This window comes from Vollenhovia emeryi, unplaced genomic scaffold (assembly GCF_000949405.1).
Source record: "Vollenhovia emeryi isolate VEMERY1.0 unplaced genomic scaffold, V.emery_V1.0 DF939120.1, whole genome shotgun sequence".
In the NCBI taxonomy this organism is placed as follows: Eukaryota; Metazoa; Arthropoda; class Insecta; order Hymenoptera; family Formicidae; genus Vollenhovia; species Vollenhovia emeryi.
In genome coordinates, this window is record NW_011967246.1 from 907486 (window position 1) to 916834 (window position 9349).

The following is a 9349-nucleotide window of genomic DNA, read 5'->3' on the forward strand; positions in this document are numbered from 1 at the left end:
AATCACTGCACTTTTGTTTACTGTGTGATTAGTGAGGTGGACGATAGAAATGTAGTTAAATTTACTATTATCGCGATTGCATTTACTATACAAAAATAATTAACTAATTCATTATTCATTACCTGGATATTTTAACAGAATAATAGTTAAAAGCGAGGGGGAAACCGCTGATCAAAATCTTCTACACTAATGCCCAGTGGGCATCACCTTGTCTTATTATGTTATCTTACCTTATTTACTTGTTTTACCTTATTTTAATTTATTTTATCTTTATTATGCCCCAGCAAGGCCTAATGTCCAAACTAATGCCCACAAAATGCCCAGTAATGCCGCAAATCTGTACACCACAATATCAGCACGTGAAGCTGTCACCTAACGTAACCACGATTACTTATAAAGCGATATTTTTAATTTCTCTTCGTTCTTTATATAAAGTCGTGAACCCCCCGCCTTGTTTTTATGCGTACTATAATCGTGTGGAAGAATTTTGTGATTTTATAAAGCCAATTTCAAATTGGTCACGATTAAAAAATGGAAAATTTCAAATACCAATATCTTTTTCATTAGACTTCTGACCTGAGTGTTTCAAGTATGAAACTGTCGTGCTATGCGGTACGCAACTTATCCTGGTTTTATTTTGCGCATAAAAGCTAATAAAAAAAAGATTTACGAGCGCAAAAACTATGTTCGAACGTGTCGGTAAAACAGATGACTTACGCCAATCAGCGTCGCGCTATAAACGGGCCCCTCGATCTCGCGTCCGACGGGGCCGCGTCTCATTTCTGGCACCACCGCGCCCCCAAGACAATTTTCGGCGATCGCGGGTCGTCGAGCGCGAGTCCGTTCGCGCTGATCGCGCTTTTTTTTCCTCTCCCCCGCGTGTCCAGTTTCCCCACTTTTCCGGTTGACTCTCCGGGGTTTTTTTTTTTCGCCGCCTCGCTTTTCCAGGCGGGCGCGGTGGTAATCATCGGAGGCCGCCGTGTGCGCGACGGCAGGCTATAGATATGACGCAATTGCGGATACCAGGCGGGGGCGGCTCCGGCGGCCCTCCTGCGCCCTCCCGCCCCGCCGCGCCGCGATATATAGATTTATTTTCGTCGTTCGCGTACGAGCTTTTCCGCTTCGGCTCGCCGGGTGTTTACAGTCGAATGAAAATTTGCTCGGCGGCCAAATATTTTTCCGTCGTCGCTCGGCTCTGTCCGCGCGCGTTTCGCCCTCCTGCTCCTCCTTCCGCGTCCTCCTCCCACCATATAACGTAGGTCAATTTCATCCGGCGCGTATTTATACACGGGTGCGTCCAGATATTTAGCGCGGGCACCTGTGCGTGCGTGCGTGCGTGCGTGACGAGGGCGCGGGACTATCGAGCATTAGTCGAGGGGCAGGAAAGGGGGGGGGGGGGGAGCAGCGGAGGGAATCGGCAGAAAAATAAATAATTGCCGGAAAGAATTTATTGGTCTAAGCCCCGCTGCCGTCGGCTCGGAAAACGTTGGCTCGCCGCCGCTACTTTTTAATTATCTCGTTAGCTCGCGGGAGTGACGTTGACAGCGGCGGAGAAATAATACGATTCGTAGGTACGAGCGATGTGTATCTGGTAATAACCGCGCGGCGGATAGATATCGATCGATTAACTCGAAATAACGCGGCTCGTAGACACGTCAGATGCAACGGGGAGAGAGAAAGAGAGAGGAAGGGGGAGGAAAAAGGACGTAATTTTCTACGCGATTGATCACTGCGGATGGATACAAGTAGATTGATCTGTCTTTATAATTGAGCGCTGCCCCTACAAGCTCAGGAGGCCGGAGCGGTGCGCGTCGGAAACGATAAAATGGAGAGCGTAAAGAAATGTGCGAGAGGGAAAAAGAAAGAGAGAGAGAGGCGATATATCAGGTCGGAAAGCACGTGATAAGAGCCGGCGATCATCGACGACCTTCGTCAGTTGGCACAATTGTACCATTCGGGCCTGAAATTTCGAAGAATTTCACGCTACCCGGTATTTTTTTAGAATACGCCCGACGTCCAAGAGTAAATTTAGAGGTTCCCCCCCCCCCCACCGAGAGAACGGTCGAACACTAGCAACGCGTGCCTAATGGGACAACAAACGGAAGAAAGGCCGCCGTGAAAGTCCATTAAAAAAAATGGAGAAAGTCTGAATTTTCGGAAATAAACGTGCACGAGCCTCGGCTCGGCCACTCGCCGGCAAGGTTGTGCTTCCCGTCTCTCGCCGCTTCCCGCCGCGTAAATATCTTTATGGCGTTTGCGTACGGACTTTATTCCCCGTTCAGTTTGCGCGCACTTAGATAACGCAAATTACGCGAAATACGAGACTTTTTATCTTATCGCGATGGAGCGTCTCTTTCGCTAATCGCGTCTCCTCCGGGGTACAACTTGGAGTCGATTTCCCTTCGAGCCGATCGTCGCCCGCCGCCCCGTTATCTCGCTATCGCGTATATCGTAATCGCCGGATTACACCGAGGCCTGTTCGGAGTCAATTTTTATATTTAACTTTGTCGTAAGTACACGTTCAAAGAGTGTTTGGACAAAAAGTGTTCCGTACGGATGTTGTATACAGATCGTTTTACTGGCTACGAAGTATATCACGAATTCTCGTGAATGCATTACGAAATACATTTCCAGAGAGATATTCAAGACGATCCTTAAATATATCGACCGTAAACAAGCCTCGGCGCGCACTAGCGCGAGCAATCGAATTCGCTGTCAGCTTATAATCCACGCTTTGTCTTTTTCCAATGCCAGCGCAGTTCTCAGCTTTAATCTCGGCTCAACTTACTTTATATCGGTCTCCAGTTTTACGAATTGGAAGAAGGTAGGAAGCAATTTGACGTCCGAAATCGACGTTAAGCCGCACAGTTAGAAACGCGCGTGAGGCTGACGGCAGAGAACAATCCGTAAACGCTGACTGTCTCAGTCGTAGACGTAGGGCAAGGCAGAGAGAGACGTAAGTCGTGAAAGGCTGATGGCAGAGAACTATCCGTAAACGCTTAAGACTGACGTAGTCGTAGACTCAAGGTAAGGCGGAGAAAAACGTAAGCCGTTACGTTTTTCTCCGCCTTACCTTAAGTCTACGACTACGTCAGTCTTAAGCGCTTACGGATAGTTCTCTGCCATCAGCCAAAGGCTGTATACGACTTACGTTTCTCTCTGCCTTGCCCTACGTCTACGACCGAGACAGTCTTAAGCGTTTACGGATCGTTCTCTGCTATAGGCCTAAGAGGATGACCGAAACCGCAATCGAAGTTAAAAAAATTGCCTCCGTGCGCTCGACTCGGTTAAACGTTAAATGGAAAACCTTTAAGGTGCCGCCCGGTGGACTCCGCCGGTAAGCCGGAAACGTTCATCGCGCAACCGAATGCGAGCGATCTCCGAGAGACGACGAACCGCGCGCGCGTTCCCGCTCCCGAAAGGCGGCGGGAGAAGAATCGCGCGACCGATTATCCCTGAGCCCCGGTCATCACGCTCGCCGTACGACGGCGAGAGCCGAACTCGCCGGCGGCGTCTCACCGCCCCGTCCCCGAGACAAGTAGAAGTAAGAGAAGACGTCGTACGTACCGGATGTCGGGCCGCAGCCGCGACGGCCGCCGCCGCGGCCGCGTTCATGGACGCGGCGGGATACATAGCTGGGGTCCAAAAGTGGTATATATATATCTCTCTCTCTTTCTTCCTTACACGGCACACGTCACTACCGCGCCTCGTGAAGAGCGTGTCTCCCGGCGACGCACATCACAGCCGCGGAGCGCGCGTGAACGAAGAGTCCGGGCCGCGGGACGACGGGGGCTGAGCAAGATTCACTCGCGCGCGAACGTACGCGGACTACACGTGGAGCGCGCGCGGGTCGCGCATGGGTACGGGCCGTTTCTGCACGTAGCGGCCGCGGAGTATGGAGAAGAGCCTCCGAGAGGGGAACGAGAGACGCGCACGACGGCCTCGGACGGCTACCACGAATCGACGCGCACTCGACGGCGCGCGTGTGTCAACTGAACGGACGGGCCGCCCGCGGCGCGACGTCACCTCGCCGCGCCGAGGAAACGTTCGGCCCGCCACCTTCCGGGCGCCAGGTGTCGCCCGGGTGCGCCCTCCACGTGCTCCGCCGCAGAAGACGCTTCCACTCCGACGAGAGACGAATATTCTTCGTCTCCCGAGATCTTTTTCTTCCCTCTTTTTTTTTTTTCTAGGGAGCGAGCCCCGAATTTTTTATCGTCGCGATCTCGTCTTCTTTCTCCTCCCTCGTTGGCTCTCGGGAGCGGAATTTCGTGGAATTCACTTGGACGCGAATATGCACAACAGGATGTTTCCTCGCGCGCTCGCTCGACTTTTCTTCCGCGCGTGGATTCGCCGAGTCAATTGAATTCTTCACGGTTGCGAACGAGAGACGTCCCGCGGGACCCGCGGGTCGGCAGGGGCATCGCGAATGCTTTTCGACGAGATTTCGAAGTCCCGGCGATAATTCGCGATCGACCGAGACGGAGAAAAACACGGCCGGGGTTAATCAATGAAGACATAAGAATCCAAATGACGATTTATCGACGCGGCCGAGACGCGTGGGGATCGTGGTCGAGCAGCTATGAGGAGGAATTTCTTCTCAAATAATTTGAAGGGGGCATTAGAGATTACATTGAAAAATTGTGAGTCCCTACGTCGACGGGACAAAAACTGCAGTGTTTATCACGTGATCAGCGGTAAATGTCAGGGTCAAGGGCCGGTCTTTCCGACCTCTTGGTAAGTTGAGGCCCAGTTTCACCAACTTGACTCATTAATTCGCCCTTCGCTGAAACCGGGCCTTAGTCACTACGGGGTCAATTCTGCATCTTACACCATAGTGAAAATGCGAAGAGCGAGCGGCTTTGTCTCTTTCTAACCGTCCCCTTCGAAAGAGACGAAGCCGCTCGCCTTCAGCATTTTCACTGTATCGTATAAGATACAGAATCGGCCCCCTGATCGAAAACTCCGCGTCCAGTGAGAAAAGTAGCATCGTGTGCCGTTAGCTTAACTGTAGAGTGACACAACAGATATGCGAGACTAATGCAGAAACGTTATTTATATTGAGCTGTTAGACAGTTTAACGAGAAGCAACATTACCTAGTTCACGGTCGCAATGCGCCCAAAGCTTATTCTTTTCGGCGTAAGGTCAGGATGCCGAACCAAATTACGAAACCGAAAGGAACCGATATTTATGGCGAAGTGTGACATATTCGATGACAGGTCGCTCTTTCTCCAACACGTTAAACATACTTTTGCACCGTATACCTTGTAGACTATTGTACTTTGCACGTAAATGCCTGACTTTGCAGCGTCCATGTTATATTAGACACCCGCTGAGCCGGGGGCTTTCCGAAATGATCCTAGAAATCAGCACGGAGAGAAAAAATAGTCATTTTTGGACCCAACCATATTTTTTATAATTCCTCCAACGTAAGTTATGGTTGACCTAACAATGTTATAGTTCATAACCACAATATTGGTCCATGCAACTTATAATATGGTTGTCATAAACCAAAACGAGCTTTTAATTTAGTAATATACAATAATTGTATTGTAAAATATTGTAAAAAAAAAACGTTATTGGAAGAATTATTAAAATATGGTTGGGTCCAAAAATGACTATTTTTTTTCTCTCTGTGTAGAAATCAGCGTGAAGAATTCAGACCCGGGTTTAGACAGATGAGGCATAAATGGTGAGCTCCGGAAGTTTCTACAAGAGACACCGGTGAAAAGGAGCAGCAAAAAGCACGGAAATCCGCAGGGGGGCTCCGTAAGAAACGGGCATCTTTGAAAGAATCGGATGGTCAATTTTTTCGGGACCGACCGAACTGAAAAGGCGTGAAAATCGCAGTGCGTCATCAGGTTAAACGAACAGAGCGGTCACGTGCCTAAATAGAGACGCTACGAGGAACCGTCATAATTAACTAAGAGGGTGTCGAATGAAGCTGAAGACAACGTTGTGTCCACAATGAAACCGGGAGATGCGGATTTAAGGCGCGACTCCGCCCTCTATCAGGCGAACTCTGTTGAAACCGTGGTCGTCGATACTCTGTTAACTTTCTAAAGCGATACGTCGCAAGTGTATGTAATTTGTTTGCTCCCCGCCCTTTTTCACGACTTCTGTCGACCGCGAGGCTCTTTGCTCCGGTTATCATTGTACATATTTGTATATATTTAGGGTGCCATTATCGCTCGAGATAGGTGTACGTGTATACGGGATACGCTATTATCGGGGTCGCGCTGTCGAAATGGAGCGCGCTCGGCAGAAAACACCGATGCCTCATTATCTCTCGCGTCTTATCGACATTTCGCTCGGACGGACGGACGGACGGGCGGACTAAGAATGTTACGACTCGCGAGATAACCGCGCGGCGCAACTGAGTGGCGCGATAATGCTCGAGCCTCGTTTATTCCCGGGGACGCATTCTCGGATCTCTCGGCCGGCGAGAGGAGAAAAAGAAACCCGCTCGCCGGGCTTTATCGTTAGCGTTATCGCGCGCGCGATATACAAAACATAATATTTTCTGTAACCCTTCGCCGATCGAGCGACGCCGTTCTCGATACGCGCTCGGGGCACGTTCGATCTTTTACTTAGCGGGATTATTTTTGTAAATGCAAGAGGCGTTTATCGAGCTTATCGATTCTCGCTCTCGCTCTCTCTCTTTTTTTTTCATCGGACACTCCTCGATCTCGAGCTTTCGTACAACAATTACCGGGATTGCGTGTGGATACTTTTCGATCGCGCGTCGGTAGGCATTCGGGGTGTCTAACTCTGTATCTTACACGGGGTTGGGAAGTTAACTCATTACACTGATAGGAAAAAATGGTTGCGGTTACCACAATCTCACTATAATTTATAGTCATTTTAGGAGCCAGCCACATTTTTATATTTCTTCCAACTACGTTGGTTATGGTCGACCTAACAATGTATTACAGTTCTCATAGACACAATATTGGTCCGTGCAATTTACGATACGGTTGTCGTGAATCAAAACGAGCTTTTCATTTAGTAAGGTGTGCTATAAATATTGCAATAACGGCCACAAGGAAAATTACGAATAACTACACGCAATAGTAATAATCGTATTTATATTGGACGTGATGATATTCCCCGCTTTTGATTATATGTACATTGCGTTCACTACGTTCGTTCGTTACAACACTTTGCAGTCATAAAGATTAGTACAAGAAAGCATCTTTCAAAGAAAAGATAAGTAATCTTATACGAGTGTATAAACTTATCCGTATTTATAAGCACCCTATGCGATTTTCTTCGTACGAGAAAGTCTTATACCGCGCGTCCCTCTAGCGAGGACATTCCGAACCACTTCACGTTTGTTTACCATGTGATTTGTAAGGTGAATGATAGAAATGTAGTGAAATTTACTATTATTTTTTTTTTACTTTCTAACCGTCCCCTTAGGAAGAGACAGAGCTCACTTTTAGGGTCTGTCCAGACAAACTTGCACAGACGCATAAGCATAAAGAAATTGATTGGTTTATTTCCTTAAGCCATGCACTTATAGTCCAATCACATTCCTTATACATGATAGGGGACTTCTCTCTATGTTTATGCGCTATGCAAGTTCGTCTGGATAGCGCCCTTCGGGCCTGAACGGTATGGCTGTCTTGTACTCCTGATACAATGTTTCATATTTTAAATCTTTGTCTTAAAGTAACGCGCAAATAACTGTCGTGTGACTTAAGAATACGAAACAGCCATTCTGCTCAGACCCTTATAGCACTTTCACTGTATCGTAAGATACAGAATTGACCCCTAGCTCCCGAGGCTCTCGCAAAACTCATGGCGAGTCCGCTTTTTTTATCGGCACAATAAAAGAAGGCAGCCCCGCGTCGTGGGTGAATCAAAGAAGAGTCGAATCTTCCTCTCGAACCATTTGTCCACGCGATGGCGAGTGCAAACAAAGTCAAGCGTATTTTACGACGCGATCGCGAATAAAAGTGTCGAAGCGTTCGATTTCAACCCCAACGATGATGCGTTCTCTCTCTCTCTCTCTCTCTCTCTCTCTCTCTCTCTCTCTCTCTCTCTCTCTTATTTAAAAAAATTTTAAAAGATATGTCGCCAGAGCATTTAAGAAGTAAACTAGAGGTAGTAGAGGTAGTGGAGGACTAAGACAAACTAGACAGGCAGGAGATATTGTAATTGAATTTCGTAAATTCTCAAGTACGCAAAAGAGTTTGTTTTACGAAGGAGTGAAAATGTACAATGTGTTATCTACCGAAATAAGGTAGTGTGAAAAGATTGAGTCATTTAAAAGAGCGTTAAAAGAATACGTTGCAACAAATGTATTTTAATGTATTAGAAGTAGCTGAAAAAGCTAAATCTCTCTCTCTCTCTCTCTCTCTTTCGACGGACGATTCGCTCTGGAAATTCATTTCGAGCCGAAAGATATCGTTCGTCGCACCGCGCCGGTTCGCCGGCGAACCGGACACCGTCCACTCGCATTTGAAAACGCGGCGAACGGTTGACTCGTCGAAAAACGTGATAATTGGCATTATTCCGAGCGGTTGCAACGGCCGCCAATTGGCTCGAGCGTAAACCGGCGCGGGGTACAGGACGCCGGACGCGTGCGCGTGCGTGCGAAGCGACGGCCCGACGACGACGACGATGACGACGACGACGACGACGACGACGAATTCCGATTCGTTCGCTCTCCGGCGACGCTGCCGCGCGTTCCCAGAATCTTTCTTTCCTTCGACCGCACGGACGAGCTTTCGGCGATCGATCGAGCCTTCTCCTGTCCCGTCACGCTCGAAATCCGTGCCTGTCGTTCTCCAAACCCACGCGCGAAAATCTCCCGCGAGTTCCTTCCGCTCTATTCCTCGAATCGGAAGTACAGTCGGTTTCTCGAATCGAGCGCCGAAAATGACGCGAGTCGCGATCCGGGCGGGGATATCGCGAAAACGACGGACGTATCCGCGCCTACGCGAGCGCGCGCGGAAAAACGTATAGGGGAGCGACGGGGCGAGGGGAGAAAAGAAAGAGGGGAAAGAGCGCGAGGAGAAGAAATGGAGTTATGCGCCGTGTAGGTGCGACGCGGAAAAAGAGCTCTCGAGCCCTCTCCCCTTCTCCCATGCTTCGTCGACTCGACGACAGGCAGAGCTCCGCGACTGCAAAAAAGCCCTCGGAAAACTCCGCCGCGGAGCCGTCTCCCCGCGCGTGATTACGCGCGCAGTATACCATCGACATTCGCGAGCGGGGGTGTGTGCGTGCGTCCGCGAAAAAAAGGTTCCGCAAGCATTTTCGCGCATTTCGCGAAAGGGGAAGAGGGGGGGGGGGGGAGAGAGAGAGAGAGAGAGAGAGAGAGAGAGAGAGAGAGAGGGGAGAGAG

The 9349-nt window shown here is 49.2% G+C and overlaps 1 protein-coding gene across 1 annotated transcript in view; it reads right to left on the reverse strand.

Moving 5' to 3' along the window:
* Positions 1-3988, reverse strand: part of LOC105570399 (protein groucho-1-like) — a 29677-nt gene extending 25689 nt beyond the window's left edge. Inside the window, exon 1 of the mRNA XM_012027564.1 lies at positions 3568-3988. Coding sequence (XP_011882954.1) covers positions 3568-3633 — 66 coding nt within the window. The 5' untranslated portion in view covers positions 3634-3988. The remainder of the gene's footprint in view (positions 1-3567) is intronic.
* Between the last annotated feature and the right edge of the window lie 5361 nt (positions 3989-9349).